Source organism: Stegodyphus dumicola, chromosome 11, assembly GCF_044657685.1.
Source record: "Stegodyphus dumicola isolate Sdum_Otavi_A_Nest chromosome 11, ASM4465768v1".
NCBI lineage: Eukaryota > Metazoa > Arthropoda > Arachnida > Araneae > Eresidae > Stegodyphus > Stegodyphus dumicola.
In genome coordinates, this window is record NC_140778.1 from 85,734,052 (window position 1) to 85,752,804 (window position 18,753).

An 18,753-nucleotide genomic window follows, 5' to 3' on the forward strand; every position below is an offset into this window, starting at 1 on the left:
GACAGTCCTATATCTCCCGATCTACTGGGCCGATTGACAAAATTCAAATTGCGTTCTTCATGTCTCGAAAGCGCAACTTAGGATATATATTAGATTTATATATAGCACTATTATAACATAGGTATTTTGACACAAAATCGGACTTTTTCTGAAATAACATACCAATTTTTTTCCATATTTCGATTCTACGGCTCAAATTATGCCAGAATACCAAGTTTTGTAAAAATCGTACAAGTAGTTTTTAAAATTTTAGCTCTCAAAATTTTAGCTCCTCAATGTTAATTGAATTTGGCAAATATTTATTAATATCTCTTTTTTTACTAAACTTTTTTTATTTTTTCTCTCACATTTCGAAATTTAGGTTCATTCCAAATAAAATTTACCCATTTTTTGTGTTTTATTTTTTAAATTTCTATTTTTAAATAATTTTTATAAATTTTTCGAAAAAAATTTTGAATTTTAACCTATAAAATTTTTACCATCATCATAAAGAAGGTGTATTTTTAAGCATATCTGCAAAAAATTAGACTTTTTTATTCAAAATTTTTTAAGATATACACGAATTTACATATTTTCACGTTTTGAAATTTGGCATCTTTTTTCTGAGCGATAATAACGCCAAATGTGGTCTATGGATTTTTGTTACACTGAATTGCCACAGCTATTTTTAACCTTAAATTTCAAGTAAAATTTTACGGAGAATTAATTATATGAAATTTTTTCCCACAATAAGGCATAATAAATATTTATTAATACTATATGAAAATCTATTTTTTAAATTATAGATGATATTATTCAAATTTTTAACAATGTTTTTTTAATTTCTCTCTTTCTTCCTTTAAAAAAAAAAAAAAAATAAGAGTACGTTTTTCTAAGAGTAAATTTTTACCTTCGGCGTTTTATCGTCTGCTACTTTACTTCGTTTAAATCGAATTGTCTAAAACTGAGAATTTTCGTTTAATGTTTATTTGAATTTAATGAAAATATTTTATGACATTAACTGCATAATTTATTTCTAAACAAACTGTTGCTTTTGAAGTGGCTGAAAGAGCGGCAGATACTATCATCCATATTTTTAAAGCACAGTATATTTTTATAGAAATATAAGATTTAGAATAATCATTTTTATAAAAGTCAAATTATGATATAAACATACAACCCTGTAGAGACTGAATTAATGGAAGTTCAATGGTTATGTAGAAATGATCTGCAGCTACTTAATGGCTGGAAAAGTCAGCAGATTCTGTGGACAAGCAAGAATAATTATATAAACGACACCCAACATTCTGTATTTTTGTATTTAATGTCAATTTAATCTGTAAAAATGTATTTTTGTGCGTAGCTTATTTTCATTATATCCTTAAAATTCTAATTTAGAATGTAATTGTCAAGAACTGAATCCTAATCATCAGTAATATAATAAGTAATTATTACGGTTATTAATAAGTCCTTCTTATAAAGTAATTGCAAATATTTCAAAAAACTTTCTGTCTGAATGCAAATATTTTTCTATGCAAATATTTTTAATTTTATATTAATCAAGATTGCACACGATATTATTTATTTGCACTTCAATTTTTACCGTCAGCTCTAGTAGAAGTTACAAATCAATTATATTTAATTAAGTATTGGATTGGATTATTTAATTATGGCAAAGCACACGAGGGCTATCTGCCTAAAGGGAGGGATGCCTTCGTGGAGGACTTTCTAAGGGAAACTGGCTCGTATACACGTTACACATGGGCCGTTCGCGGGAATCGAACTTCCGACCGAACTACCAGTGCTCAGCATCTTTACCGCTCGCCCGCTGGTGGGCTATTTAATTAAGGAAGACCATCTAAATTTAGAAACAGCGTACCGTAACAGCAATTCAATTATTGGCGCCGTATCTTTCATGTTACTCCCGATTGGCAAGCTACATGATTTTTAATGAGTATTCGGGTTTTGCTAGTAACTTCATTTGGAAATTGCGCTTAAACTAGGTTAGTTGGTTATTTGAACAGAGAAAGAATATGGGAGCTATTTGGTTAAGATGCTTTCCTAGAGAACCTTTGTAAAGAGAACCTAGAAAACTACGAAAACCAACCATGCAAAACCCTGGGTTAGACTTCGCAACAAACAATTAGTATTTAACAATCTTCAAATGCTAGGCAACTGATGAGGCTCCAATTAAATCTCCAATTTAATATTTTATTTGTAAGTATTTAAAATATTGTTGTATACTTAGACACAAAAAGCAGAACTACCAAGCCGTAGTGCAAATGAATATTCATTTTCTTTTGCAATAATTGTATTCACTTAATATTCTTGGAATATGAGCTAAAGAAGGAACGTTCTCGAAAGATTAAAGGAGTGTTTAAATCCAGTGATATAAGGTTTGTCTTAGAAGCTCAGGATCAAAATGATTCTGCAATTGCCCCAGTAGTTGACTTGTAAATGGTTGTGAATTAAGCAGATGACTTTTAATCTTATGTTTTCAGTCAGACAACGTATTCCAAATGTTTTGTATTGCATGACAATGCTTCTTTTCATTATTCAATAACCAGTCGGAGAACCGCTTGTGTTCCGAAAATAAGTATGTGTACTCAATCGTCCTGCATGTTTTTCAAATTTGTCGTCTTGTAATTTTTTTTCTTTCCCAAAAACTAAAGTTGCCTCTCAAAGGAAAGTTTTTTGATATTGAAGAGACAAAAGGAGTATGACATCTACTTTTAGAGGCATGTCAAAAACAGATCTCTACAAGCCTTCTCTTCCATTACATGTTGTGCAGTCAGACAAAAAGTTGCATCAGCGTAAATTCTATAATCTATTTTTATTACACTCTGATTACTTTACTAACATACAGTGAATATATACTAAATCTTTTACATCAACTTAAGTAATTCGGAATTTTTGACGGAATTGTTGTCGGAACTAGGACTTAGAAGATAGGTCATATTGAATATTTCGATAATCCAATAAATTCAAGGTCGAAGTTTCAATATTTTATTTTCGGAGGGAGGGGAATTTTTTTCAGTTTTGTTCCATTATCCTAAGTATATTTGCTTCGATTCTTTATTTTTTCTATAAAAGCGGAAATCTTACGCATGGTATACATAAAACACATAGCTTCAATTAAAATTTAATAATATACAGGGTGTTTATAATTAAAGTTCCACATTGAAACGGTCATAAAACAAAAACTACTGGATCAAATGTTATCAAACCTGGTAATCGTATAAAAGAGATCATAGGAATTTATTTTCCGCGAAAAAAGGGAAGTTCCAAACCTCACCACCAGGGGGAAAATGGCGCTGTATGCAATATTTTAAAACGAAATATGGGTCGGAATCTAACTTAACCTTGTGTTACACGTGTTTAATATGTTGCATACCCTTAAGAAATTTTGAAGTAAGAAAATTACCATTTAAAAGCGTTAAATTCGATAAATGTCGAGTGCGTCGAGTGTAAGTGAGAAATTCGTCCATGAAAACCACGAATTAGCGATTAGAAAATGTGAGATCGCAAATCACTCGCACAAGTGCGTACAATCTGGAAATCGTTTTCTTACAGATCGCTAATTTGTAATTTTTAAAGCCTGAATTCGGCCCTAAAACATGAAGATACTGATTCAAAATGCTTTTAATCGATTTGGGCCAAAAAAATCCCTCACGTTATCTATCTAGTTCCATTGCATTCTCCTACTGCATTCGATTGCATAGCAGTCATTCCACACCGTTTGGTGTGGAATGACTGCTAGTTTTATAACTGAACCATTTTTCTCTAAAGAACAGTCGACAGCTGGACTACTGTGATTTCAGCTCACTTAGAGTCAATGTTAAAATGTTTCGTGATACATGAACTGCAGTAACGTGGCATTTTAGATACTACGATTTTTATGCATGGCTGGGCCCCACCTCACGTGTGTCGCACACTTACTTAGGCAACATTTCACGAATGAACGTCTTATAGGCCAACACTTCCCCTCTTCCCACCAGACCTCAACCTCTGTGACTTTTAGCTATGGGGTTTTCTCAAAAGCACTGTTTATGGTGATAATCTAAACAATTTGGCAGAAATGAAAAATGTTAAACACTGACATGTCCGTAACATTCCTCCCGATATGCTAAGAGCTGCTGTTGAGAATGCAGTAACAGGATTTAACTTGCTTTCGGAAAATGCTAGACGCTACATTGAACATGCTTTGTAACACGTTTCGGAAAATATTAAACACATTTTAAGCAGATGTTTTCGAGTCTTATTTCATTTAAGAATCTTGTATACAGCGTCATTTTCCCTCTGGTGATGAGTTTTTTTTAACTATTTTTTCCTCGCTGAAAATAAATTCCCATAACCTCCTTTACACGATTCCCAAGTTTGATAACATTTGGTACGGTACTTTTCCTTTTATGACCATTTCAAATTGGAACTTTAATTATAACCACCATGTAAATTAAACTTTAAAAATTTTACAGTTTGGTTCAAGTCCCAGCTTTAAAAATATGTATATAAATATAATCTTTTATATTAATTCTCTTAGAAAGAATGTTTTAAGAAGCTAATTTTTCTCTCGCGTTATAGATTGTATAAAAAAACATGACCTTTAATATGATTTAGATTGTTTCAGCCGATATAAGAATCGGGTTACTCTGTGGTACAGAATTAACCCTGCTGGACTGTTTTATTTCTTTGTCATTTAGCAAAAATCTTTTAATTAAAATATTTATCCTTTGGACTTTGCTTTTTTTTTTATTATTATTTATTTATAGTTAAAATGACTAGAAAATGAAAAGCTGTCTTCAGCTGAAACGCAATTCATGTAATTGATATTTTAAAAAATTGACAAGAAAGCAAAATTTATGGAAGTCTAGCAATCGAAAAATTTTAATTTTCTTGTGTGTGCACTGAAAATAACTGTAGAAGGAAAGAAGAAAATTAGGGAGAAAAGTAAGCAAAAATTTGCAGGGAAATTTGGCTGTCAGACATACCAAGATGTTTCAAAAAGTTGGACGCTTTTGAAGATACTTTCAGGATACTTCAATGAATTTAGGTGTTCAAAGAAAAAACACTTGGACGTGTACACCAGCAAATACCATCAATTGAGCTTGTGGTTAACAGAAAAGACAATATGGTTTAGACTATATGGTTGTATGAATTTAAATTACGTTATAGAACATCATATCGTATCATAAATGGAGAATCCCATGATTTTCTCATTCGAATTATTTGAAGATTCAGGAGTTTATCCAGTGATGTATGTGGATGTCACCTAAAGATGTTTTTTTTTTCCTCCTGATGAAACAGCGGACGAGCGATAAAGTCACTGAATGCTGGTAGTTCTGTCCAAGGTCCGAATCCCGCGAACGGGCTGGCTGCATGGGCATTTTCGTAGTTTTCCCCATGTGTAACGTGTATGCAAGCCAGTTTCCCTTACAAAGTCCTCCACGAAGGCATCCCTCCCCTGAGGCAGATAGCCCTAGTGTGCTATGTCATAATTAAATAAACCGAAACCTCTTGATGAAACCAGTCTTTCCTTTCATCTCATACCTTCAAAATGTTTAGCCTCTAAAGACTGATAAAGGCTCTGACCAAATATTGATGAAATGGATTGAATTGAATTATTAAGTTACGTCAAAGCAGGGCTATCTGCCTAAAAGGAAGGATGCCTTTGTGAAGAACTTTCTAAGGGAAATCAACTGGCATACACGGTACACATGAGAAAATCCACGAAAACGCCCATGCAACCAGCCTGTTTACCGGGATTCGAACCCCGGAGTGAACTATCAGTGTTCAGTGACTTTACCGCTCGGCCGTTTGTGGGCCTTTATGAAATGGAAGGCGATAACTTTATTTAAAATGATTGTCAGAAACATCAAGATATTTCGAAAATTTGGATGCTTTTTAATATACTTGCGGAATGCCTAAAGAAAAAGAGCAAGAATAAAGTAGAATGAAGAAAAAGAGCAAGAATAAAGTAGAATGAAGAAAAAGAGCAAGAATAAAGTAGAATGCCTGAAGAAAAAGAGAAGAAAAAATACATTTTACGGTAAAATTTAGTATTTGTATTTTTTTTTAAATTTAAAACTTTTTAATCTTATGATATTTGATTTTTACGATTTCAAAAAAAAAATATTTGACTAAAATATGAATAACATTTAAGAAGCCAAATGTAGGATAAAATTGTGTAAAGCAATGGGCACAATGATAAAACTGTTTAAAGCAGTGTATGCAAGTCATCCTAAGTTAAAATGTTGCAATAGTTAAATGTCTATTGCAACAATAGTTAAATGTCTATTCCTAAGTTAAATGTCTATTCCTAAGTTAAATGTCTCTCTTATTTATATATATTTTTTCTGAACGGAACATTGAAAGGCGTGTTAACTGTGCTTTACTGTATTTTCTCTTTTAATATACGCAGTTTTCAAATGCATCGTAGTCTGGGTTACAAAGTATTCCTCCGAAAGAAACGCAATTCAAATAAATAAAATCAAATTCTGGAAAATTTATATTAATAAATATATTTAAAATGCTCAATTCGAAGGAATAAATAGAAAATTTTAAAACAATTATCTGAAGAGACAATGCAACACAAACAATTAAAATAAAAGTTAAGAATTTAAAAATTTCCTAAAATAATGACTATGACAAAAAATATATATAAAGAAAACTATTTGAAAAAAAATAAATGCTGCACCTTTATTTACGCAGTTCGATATAGGTAAGTAGAAATTTTTGAAACAGTTATTCGAAAAAAAAAAAAAACCATGCAACTTAAACAATTAAAATGAAATTCGAAAAAGAAAAAATTACTTAAAATAATAAGTTATAATTAAAAATATAATATAAAGAATTTTATTTGGAAAAAAGGAACGATGGTGACTTTTTTCCCGCTCAACTAGGTTGCCATATATTAAGAATTTCGCCAAGTGAACTATTCTTGGCGCAAACTGACAAAAAAGTGCAAACATAAATTTGTGAATTTCTCCGTAACTGTCGCTCCAAATTTTACAAAATTTCATATTTAGGCGTAATTTGAGTCGTAGAATCGAAATCTGTAAAAAAATTGGTATGTTATTTCAGAAAAAGTCCAATTTTGTGTCAAAATACCTATGTTAGAATAGTGCTATATATAAATCTAATATATATCCTAAGTCACGCTTTCGAGACATGAAGAACGCAATTTGAATTTTGTCAATCGGCCCAGTAGATCGGGAGATATAGGACTGTCCCTTTTTTTTTTTTTTTTTTTTTTTTTTTTTTTTTGAGCAGTGTACATATACTAAAGGTGTCATTAAACTTTAAAATAATGGTCTAGACATCTCAATCCCTAATCCTTTATTTTTGGATTTTTTTAGAAAGAAAAGCAATGATATGAACTTCATGTGTTCTTTCAATTGAATTACAAGAGTCACTTACCCCACATATTTTTTATTATACTATGTTGCATGTCCTTCCCGGGATTGATAACATTGGGGTCCCATTTTATTGCATTATTTCTAATTTCAATGCTTCCTATCAATAGCCAAATATTTAATTACTAACTTATTCTCGTTATTTCCATTAATACTTTCATCACAATAAATTCACTTGAGTTTATCAATATTTTTTCTCCTAATAATATCAACAATTCCATCATACTATCGTTTCATATGCAGTTCTTGCATATATATGTTATTATAAGAAAATGCATTTAAATGTGTGTAAATTTTTTCTTGTTCTGAAACAAAGAATTAATCTACTTTACACAGGCTTTCCAAAATAATTATCACTACTGAATTGAAGGATTAGTCACAGAAAATTTTCCCAGTCCCATGTGGTGTTTACCTGCAATGTTCAGAGTAATTTAAATAAACAAGTTTATCTTTTAATAATGCTCTCTATTATAATAATAATAATTATAGCAATAAGTCTGTTTGTTATAAATTCAGGCGATTCTGCTATTCACTTCACTTTTAAATTAACACCCTTCTATTCCTTGACTTCTAGTTTTAATACTATATTGTATCATAAGCTCTCCTCTATTTATTCCCCTTCTCATGCCAGGGGCTGTGGGGAGCCGTGAAGTTAATGCATCATGGAGAGACAATGCTATTTATTCCCCTTCTTATGCCAGGGGCTGTGGGGAGCTGTGAAATTAGTGTATCATGGAGAGACAATGCTCAGCCATATTTTTCATTAATTATACATTTATTACTATGTTCATTAATTATATGTTCATTAATACATTTAATTAATTTTTATCTATTTCTTGATATAATAGTTCCGTAAGTTTTTCTCAATACTTATGAAGTAATCCTTGTTCTCCATTTCATTTTCTTAAAGCACTATTCTGTCACTTAGTTCTTTCAGTTTAAAAATAATTCTTTGTTATTGCATCAGATTTGTGTTCAATTATTTTCCTACAATTTTCCAACTTGTTACTTCCTTTTACAAGATTACTATATTAGTCTTCTCAGCATTGGCATAAGCTGACTTTTTTTTTTTTTTTTTTTTTTTTCTGCTTGAGACCGTTAGTATCGAAATTGTGTGTGCATGAAAGTGGTACAATCTTGCACTCTATAAAAAAAAAAAAAAAAAAAAAAAAAAAAAATCTGTGATCTCAATGAAATAATGCAATAAATCGACGATTCCTTACTAATATTTTGCAAAACAAAAATAATTTTATTAAACGAGAGTTTGAGCGATAAGACATCGACAACTGGCAGAGAAGAAAAGATGTAAAAATTGATAACTACAAGGAGAGTTATTTCAGTAGAAGTAAACAATGATGAAAAACAAAAATGACAGATGTGATGTCTGCTTAAATAATCTTTGCACTCGAAAGTATGCTACCAAGTAAGCTAAAGTGATACCTTGAACCATTCATCCCAACTTGATCGACAAATCTCTCATTTTGTTTTAGTAAAGTTGCAGGATTTACAAAAGCAGTGTGGTGTGTTCTCTAAACACACTGCTTTGCTTTTGTAAATACTGCAACTTCTTACTAAAAAAGTTCCACATAGTTCCCAATAATGCACAGGTAGATTTTGCGAAGAGCAAACTGTAAAAAAAATGTTTCTTATATAAATGTTGCTAAAAATAGAGTGCTGAGTACTACTCAAAATTGCAGATTTTTTTTTCCAAAATTAATAATTATTCTTAAGTAATTCATTTTCCTAAAAATCTAATTAAAAATATGTACTTTTGTATGCAGTGAATTGGAAGTTCATTAGTAAAAAATATTTCTTAATTGCAGTTCTGTTTTATTTCCTTGGACCCAAAGACTTCTTTCCTCTTCTCCTATTAACACTACTAAAATTAAAGAGAATGTCTTAGAATTAATGGTTAAATAGAATCAAAGAAATATAGAATCATTCTTTTGTACTATGAACAATGATTAAGTAATATGGCTAATTAGGGATTGATTTGTTTTCATGAGCTTCTTTATACAAGGTCCAGCTATTAATTTCCAGGACTGACATAACTGTAGGAGAACGAAAAGTCAGAAGATGGTGCTAATAATTGCATATTGAAGAGCGTTTTCTTGCGCATGTGCAGTGCAGTGCAATCGGCGCTATTCTGAAATAAGTGTTTCTCGTGGAAAGGCACTTTAAAACATAGCTCTTAAATTCTTATTGTCGAAGTGAAAATGGAGCAAAGAATTAACATTAAATTTTGCTTCAAATTGGGGCAAGACAGCTGCGGAAACCTACGAAATGTTAAAATAAGTTTGCGGCGAGGAAGCATTATTCTGCTCAAGAACTTTTGAATGGTTTAAACGCTTTCACGACAGGCGCGAAAGCGTCGAAGATGATCTACACACAGGTCGGCCACAGTCCGTACGCACGGCGGAAGCACCTGAAAAAATTCGCGATATGGTGAAATGTGATCGTCGACTGACTATTCGAGTACTCGCCAATGAATTCAACATGGACAAAGAAACGGTTCGTCGAATTTTGATGCAAGACCTAGGCAAAAGCAAGATTTGTTCCAGATTCGTTCCTCACCATTTAAGAGACGAACAAGAGCTATTGAGACTGGATGCATGTGGCGAACTTATCGACAACGCTGATACTGACCCTGTGTTCCTGGATAGGATAGTCACGGGAGATGAGTCTTGGTGTTATCAATATGACCCTGAAACCAAGCGTCAAAGCTCCAAATGGCGGTCTCCAAGTTCACCACGGCAGAAAAAATTTCGATTTGAAAAATACAAAATCAAGATCATGTTAATCGCTTTCTTCGATTGCGATGGACTCATTCATCATGAATTTCTTCCTCCTAACATGACTATCAACGGACAGTTCTACACAGTTCTACACAGAAGTTCTTGACCGACTTCGAAAACGAATTCGTAGAGTGAGGCCTTATTTTCAACAAAATGGGAGTTGGCTGCTGCTACATGACAATGCCCGCCCCCGCATTGCATTGTCTGTGAGGCAGTTCTTAGCCCAGCATGGTGTCATTGAAATGCAGCATCCACCATACTCTCCAGACCTAGCACCCGCAGACTTTTTCCTGTTTTCTAAGCTGAAAAATTCGCTGAAGGGAACAAGATTTCAGGATGTCGAAGCCATCAAGAAAATTGTGGCATCACTTCTAAAGAGCATTCCAAAAGAGGACTTTAAAACTTCTTTTCGAAATTTGTACAGCTGAGCACAGATGTGCATTACGGCTGATGTGGATAACTTTGAATCATATTAAATGGCTATGTGTTTAACCTTTTTTTCTTCTGAGTTATTCCATGAGTCCTGGAAATTAATAGCCAGACCTTGTAGTTCTAGAAATATTGTGAATGATTAATACTGGAATAAATTTTATTATTTGAGAAATGTGTAATATTGTTTAATTTTAATTTTAATTTGGATATTTTTGTATTATTTAAAGCTACCTCTTGCCAGACAAGAGCAAAAGTAGTAAACAGAAGACACCTGTTGTAAAAAAGAGCCGGCACCCCAAATGGTACTACACAGTCATCTATGAAGATTTGAGTATTGATGAACTTAAGGAGAGGAGTCTAGAGCTTACAGTTTGGGACCATGACAAGCTTTCCAGCAATGAATTCATGGGTGGTGTGAGACTGAACACTGGCACAGGTAAATTTCTTGACTTTTAATGATTTTATTTTACATTTGTGACTATGAAAATGAGTTACCGAGTAATATTTGCAAAACTGTGGCATTCTGAGATTTGACTTTTGTTATTTTTATAGATATAAAGTAAATGTATTGTGCGTTAACTGATCTAGTTGACTGATAATTTTTTGCCAATCAGTAGGCATTTAAATTGCAAAATTTGTTAGATTTACAGTAAGCATGTATTTTTTGTTTCCTACATAAAAATTATATGAAATATTTAACTGGCAGAACAGATCTGTTATGAAATATCTGCCAAACTTTAGAATTTCACATCAGTAGAAGGATATGCTGTCATGCTGAGGACAGGTCTTAGTATAGTATTCATCGTCCTCCCAAATGTGGAGAGTGCTCCGCTTAAGCGAAATGCCATTCTCAGAAAGGCATAAATGCAATTTTGGAAACATGTTTGAAAATAATGAGAGATTAGATCTAGCATAGTCATGTAATTTGTTCATTTAGTCTTCCTAATTATTTCTTCGGTTATGGGCAGTGAATAAATGGGGTATTTAGTAATACTCTTTAATTTTCAGTAACTCACTGTAAAACACCATGCCTTACGGTCCGTTGGTGGGAGGTTATTATTTTTACGGCATGGTACTACCAGACTAGCATAAGGAGTGCTTATGGGAATTACGGTCCTTTTCTTGAACATTTCCTGGATATGTGTTTCAATTATATCCTCTTTGATTCTGTCACAGCAGTAGGACTTTGCTATGGAAAAGGCATTTCCTGTGCCTATGCTGTAGTTTGCAATTTGTGTTAGAGCTGGAGCATCATAATTTGGAAATTTGAATTCCAGCTTCGGTGTCTCTTCTGCATTCAAATGTTTCATCTTGATGTCTGGAAGAGGGTATAGTTCTATCTTCTCCACTAAGTCTGTATCATGGCTTTCTAGAAATTAATTTTAGCTCCACTGTTTTAAAAACATCCATTCCCAAAATTACAGAAGCATGCAGATTTTCCACAATGCAGAAAACCACTTTTTACTGTTTGTTTTTAACTTGAATTTGTAATGTGACTTTTCTTATACATGCACACTTTCGCCTTAAGCAGTGTCTGGGATGCAAAGAATAACACAACTGTTATTCTTTGCATCCCAGACACTGCTTAAATTGTATTTGGGGAAAGAAAGAAAAAAAAAAAAAAAACTATGCCAAGAAATTGCTTGGTTCCTTTGTATCCAATAATGTGTCCATTGCCACATTATTTAACAATATTTAGATTACCTATAGAGCCAAAATTTTTATGATTACCATATTCATTTGAATTAGAGGGATTTTCTATCTTCCAGGGTAACTGTACCATTTTACTTTCAGTACCCTTATTACTTTAACTTGTTACCCTTCCCTTGTTTCTTCTTTTGTGAATTATCTTAGCCATCTTGAATCACCAGTGAAAATTTCTTTCTATCTTTAAAACATGTATTACCGTCAAATTGTGACCTATAAATTGCTACAGGCCTATAAAACTGTTTGTTTGACCTTTGGCCATATCCTATTTTACATGTACTTTGTGGAACCTTCCTAGTTTCGAATCTCACCATTAACTCAAATAGTTGCTCAAATGTGCTTGAGTTGCTTAACTCAAAGAAGTCCTGAATGTATGGTAACAGCTAGGCATCATATTACCTCTGCATTAGGCCTTTTACCCTACAACAAGTTAACACCAAATGCCTTCATGGGATTTACTAGTGCCAGAGGAGCCGTGATCCTCACTTTGGTTCAAGCACTATTATTAACTTAGGTAATCATCTTGGCTATCATAAATTGTAAATATATTCAAATACCAGCAATTATAAAGCAAATCCAAAGCCTACAAGTGAACTAGCAGCAATTTAGTCACGTCATGTCAAAAGGCGGAACATGCTCAGTCTTACAATCTAAAAAACCTCCATTTAAATATGTGCGAGCTATGCATTCTGGCATGGAAATTGAATGAAGAAGTGACAGCAAAGGTCTAAATCATAATAAAACGTTACTGTTTCAAAAACAAAAACATCTTTTCTAAGTCAAAGTTTTTTAATTAAGTTAGTGTTTTTCATGATGGCAAATAAATAATTTTTGCAGTTGTTAAACATGTTTGGTTAATCCCCTTAATTTTTTATAATGTTATAACCCATTTTTATATACTGTATACACAAAATATTATATGTTGAACAGATGGAGAAATGAATATTTGATTCTTTTTTTAACTTAATTTTTGAACTTCCTGGTTTAGAAGTTTGATTACAGCAAAGTAGGCAAGGGCTATCTGCTCGAGGGAAGAAGAGATCCTTTTATGGGCCCATATATGTCAGAAAAGCATAAAAGATATCAATGCAGCTAATCTGTTCTCTGATATTGAATCCCCACCAAGCTACTAGTATCTAGTAGCCTGTATCCACTCTGTTATCTGCGGTTTCTCATAGTAGGTAGTAGTTTATAGTGGTTTCTTATAGCAGTTAATAGTAGAATATTACTTTTCTTATGGGATTTTCAAGGTTAATATTCTATTGGGATCTAGTGATTTGGGACTCATCTGATCATTTAGTGTCAGAGATGCTGCTTGGAAACAAAGATATCTCGATCCACATTGTCTTATTTCTTGATGTGGTTTGTATTTTAAGGTGCAATCTTATGATCTTCTCAACCTGCCAATAAACCTGTTGCAGAATTGTTGTGTTCTAGTTTTATAATAGTAAAATGCATTTTTACGTGATTCAGGGCATAGGTAAATTATATATCCATTAATATTTAAATATCATGTATAGAATATGTGTAATAATTGTTTCCATTTCTTTTGTAGGTTTATACCACGGTGTGTCAGTAGAGTGGATGGATGCTCGCCGAGATGAAGCTGCATTGTGGCAAGCAATGCTTGAGAGCCCTAATATGTGGGTTGATGGCTGCCTGCCATTGAGGCCAACCATGCAGTTTCGGCACAGCTGAAGCCAGATGCTTCGGAGGAACTGAGATTTACACCATGTAGATATGTTGTGATGTGCCAGGTGATTAAACAGTACAAAAGTTATTTTGTATGGAATCTGAACTTCTGAGTGACAGTTTGATCAGCTGTGATCATCATTGGAAAAGTCTTCATTTTGTTGAAATTCCATTATACGGCTTCATTAAAATGGTCTGCTTGTTAATTTTACTTCTTCATCTGTGCAAAGATTAAGTATTATAAAATTTGTATAATGTTGTAAGTTACTGCAAGATTTATAACAAGGAAAACAAGTATTTCCTTACTAAGGCTAGATATTTATTAATTTCTGTTAAAAGTGCCTATTTTATTCAAAGAAAGCCAGCCAAAAATATTTAATGTTCATGCAACAATATAGCAAAATACGCTTAATTGCTTTGAATTGTAAAAATATTTTAAAGTAATATTAATATTACAAGTATATTTTCGAGAAGGGAGCTCAGTTTTGTTTGTAAACATTTTAATGTCTCATAATCTCAAAATTTAGAGCAAAATCAAACATTTCAATTCTGAGGCAGTTTTCCTCTTTACTCAGTTCTCAAACAAAATTCTTTATGATTTCAGAGTAAATAAAAAAAATTCAATTAGGGATGTTAATTACTAAATATAATTAGCAAATATGCACTTCAGATGATGATTAAAATCTTTGATGAAATAATTTATTCTTCAGTGATATTGCTGTTACTTAATGTGTTAATATATATATATATATATGCATATTAGAAAATATGTATGAAATCTTAATTTTTGATATGACAAAGGACACACCTCCTTTGTGGATGACTTTCTAATGGAAACTGGCTCTTATTCGTGCATTCTACATTGTTCAGCAATCTTAATGATGCCACCACTGGTTAGCATCTATAGAATGAAATATGTTCTTTAATTTTTTTAATCTAATTTATTTTATTTAGTTTGGAGCATAGTGAAGATTTCTACAGAAAATGAGCGAAATAAAACATATAATCGTTATTACACGTTGTAAAAGGTAGCAATAGCCATGCAGCAAATATTATATGCAATGAAAACAGTAATATTAAAACAAAATTACTTATGAAGAGAAGCTAAATATTTTTATCTATTAAAAAAATTAACTTGTAATTGTAAGCTTGTTTTTGAGATGTTAAACTGTTATCTGAAGTTTCAAATTAAATTTTTTCCCATTGTTCAAAGTTTAAAATTTTATCTAAATTGTTATGTATTTTCAAAAAGTAAAAGTTATGCATATTAGCGATAAATCAGAAGCAGTACACTGCAGAATAAGATCAATAACTCATTTCCCACAATGCCTTTCTTTTATATATTTATAGTTAGAAACTGAGTATTGGAAAAAAAAAAAAAAAAAGCTGAATAAATAAAATATCCATTATTCTTTATCCCTTTATGTCTTTTTTGAATTTGAGGCTAAGATGATAAGAGTTGCGTCTGCCTCTCGTTTTCCTCCCCTTAATTAAAAAAATGTATAAAAAGTTCAGCATTTAAATATGGTAAGTTATTGTATATGTTGGACACCCTTATATTTTATGATTATTTGCCATGCATATTTTACATATGAAAAGCAGATTTTACACCAGAAACGTTAAATTGAAATCTGTTAAGCTCTGAAAAATTTACTACATATTATACATTAGTTGTATACTTAACTATTCAACCACAGCTATGAAATTGTCATTTTTCCATTGATGCAAAAAATTTCAAAATTAACTAAAATTACTTTAAAAAAAAGTAACTACATTTGTCTCTTACTCAAGCAGCTTAATTTTATTTGCATAATAAATGATTATTTACATTCTGTGTAAAAATTGAATCTGATATGTGTGTTTTCTCTATTTCCAATTTTAAAGCATTCCATAAGTTACATCTTTGGCAGTAAAAATTATGGATGATATTCTTGTGCCAAGTTGTATATTTTAGACCATAAATATTTGATAAGTTATCTTGTAGTAAGATATGTCAGAGTGTTTTTCTTTTGTTGCTATTCATTTATATGCGAAGCATGTAAAAATTTAGTTTGTTTTAGTATGTTTGCACCACTATGTAATAAACGAAAGTTTACAATTGTTTAACTTTCATTACATTTACTGCATCTTCTCAAAAAAAGGTTGTACTAAATGTTTATGAGCAGCTGTTTTGGAATTTTTAAAGGAATTTCTTGCAATAATTATTGCAGTGCATATATATTCTTCCACCTAGCATTCAAGTTTTACATGTTTATGTGTCAACTAAAGTGAAATTTATTTCAACATTCGCTTACCTAGAATATTTCTTAATGTCCTTTCATCCAAGCATCCTGACCTATCATAGCTTGATTGTGCCTCATAAATTATGTCATGTTTTTATTTGTAAAGCATTCCTTTATTCCTGTAGTGTGAAATCCGTCCATTTTAGGCTTGATCATTTTTTACTGTAACTGCCTTTATTCGTATAAACATTTTATTATAAAATGTGATTTTTTGTAAATGTTTGCAATTTGTATGACATTTCCAAAAAAATTTACTCCATTTTTGTAATTACATTTGTGGAAACTTATTTATATTTGTAAAATTGTAATTTTTTAACAAAGGCTTTTGCGTCTAAGTCATAATCTGTGTGTCCGTCATAGATCTGAAACTGATTAGAAGTGTTTAATACTTAAAGTCGAGAGATTTGTAGAGGATGACAGCAGTGTAAAGTAAATGAGTGTATGATTGTATAGATAATTTGTGTTTTGTACTACATGTTTCCCATAATTCTTTTTTCCCTTAGTAATGAACTCTTTTATAAAAATATTTAAAGTTTTATAGAAGCTATATTGTAAACCAGGAAAATGACTTATTTAATATGTAACAATAAAAAATTTTTTGTCTAATAGAGTATTACAATTTTCCATTTCTTCAAACAAAAAAAAAAAAAAAAAAAAAGAATTGTGAGTGATTTGAGGAAAACGTCGAGGTTAATTTGCTTTTACACTTTCAATTTTCAGTTTGATTAATAATTAAATTTGTAGAGACATTAGGTTATTTCAAAGCTGGAGAGATGAAAAATGTGTAGTGCCCTTGCCAGGACTTGAACCTCTCAAATATGCGTGCCGAGTGTGGTGGCCATTAAACCACGAATGCATGCTAATAAGGCAGGAGAAATACCTTATATACTCCCCCTTTTAAAGGGTGATTATAGATTAGGGGGCCCAATTGACCTCTCGAATACACACCGATCATGCCGACCATTACAATACGAAGACATTTTGAAATTTGGTTTAAAAATGCTAATTTAGCAATCATGGTGAAATGTAGACTTCATTTGAAGTTCACATCAAATAATAAGGCGGGAGAAATACCTTATAAACTTATGTCCGGTTCTTATTTGTATTTAAACCAGATAGAACAAATTAAGGTGGTCTAATAAAATATGATAGAAACTTGACAATCTGAAATTTAAGTTATGGAAAATTTAGCTTAATTTGATGTGAACTTCAAATGAAGTCTACATTTCACCATGATTGCTAAATTAGCATTTTTATACCAAATTTCAAAATCTGGTTCTGGTGTGATTAGCACCCAAAAAAAAATCCATTTCATTTTTTGCCATTTTAAAAGCATGTGAAAATCTCATGTATTTTTTGTGTGTTTTGGGGGGAAATTTTTTTCTTGCATGGAAATATTTTTTCCGTCTGCAATTTCTTTTAAAGTAAACATGCAGAATATTATACATAAAAATAAACGTAATATGTGCTAATCCACTGTGTATGTTATCAATAAGGCTTTTAGTCAATAACCAGGTACCAACTATTAACTTTTTGTGGCATCAAAAAATATACATGGATTTATACAAGCTTAATTTTTTGTACAATTTGAGGAACAAACATATACATTAAGAATACATTCTATAGTAAAACTTATTATTAAATTTGATAATAAAAAGTAGCATTTTTTAATATACCGCATCTCTATAAAAGACCAATTTTTCTTAGCTTATTCTCTACAAAGGCCAATATGAAGAAAACCTCACCTCACCAACCCACTCCGCAATCAGAAAAATAATCCTAAGCATACAAGCATATGATTCCAGTCATCTACCCACTGGTTAGGTGAGGTATATTTTGAATTTAACAAATTATGCATTACATTATTGGTCCATGGCAATTTTGCTATACCCTTACGAATCAACTGCACATTATTTATGCAGTTTAAGGTAATTCGCGCACCTTGTGCAAATACATATACTGCACTATCAGTAGAGAAAATCCTATTGCATTTCATTATGATATTTTTTCAAATATTTGGATAGCCAAGTTGATATTTTAGGAATAAACTTTTTTAATTGTAATAAAAATGAAATATCAAACCAAACAGTATCATAATTGTACAATTAAAACTAGGTAATAAATATTTTGGGGGAGGGTACAGTTTTGCATAACGTCTAAGCTAAACATCATTTGAAAATAAACAAAATATGGATATGAATTAAATTACATAGTATGTCTTTTTGTATATTTAGAAGATGCAAAATCAGTCTTACTTGAATTCAAGGACTGTGAGAATATTTGTTGAGAAATAATAAATTTGTAGATTTTCTTTGATGCAGAGAGCATTAAAATATGATTCTAAAAACTACTGAATCAGCCATTAGCAAACTCATTTTATTTGTTATTTTAAAGCATTAGAAATTACTCCCATAATGTATATCTTTTCAATAGTATTTCTTTCATGGTTAAAAA

General features: G+C 31.5%; 1 protein-coding gene across 1 annotated transcript in view; it reads left to right on the top strand.

Moving 5' to 3' along the window:
- The window catches only part of LOC118187697 (uncharacterized), a 532,717-nt gene extending 515,812 nt beyond the window's left edge, over positions 1–16,905 (top strand). The window contains exons 11-12 of the mRNA XM_085826955.1: positions 10,846–11,054; positions 13,881–16,905. Of these exons, the coding sequence (XP_085683081.1) occupies positions 10,846–11,054; positions 13,881–14,023 (352 nt within the window). The 3' untranslated portion in view covers positions 14,024–16,905. The remainder of the gene's footprint in view (positions 1–10,845; positions 11,055–13,880) is intronic.
- Positions 16,906–18,753: the final 1,848 nt, after the last annotated feature.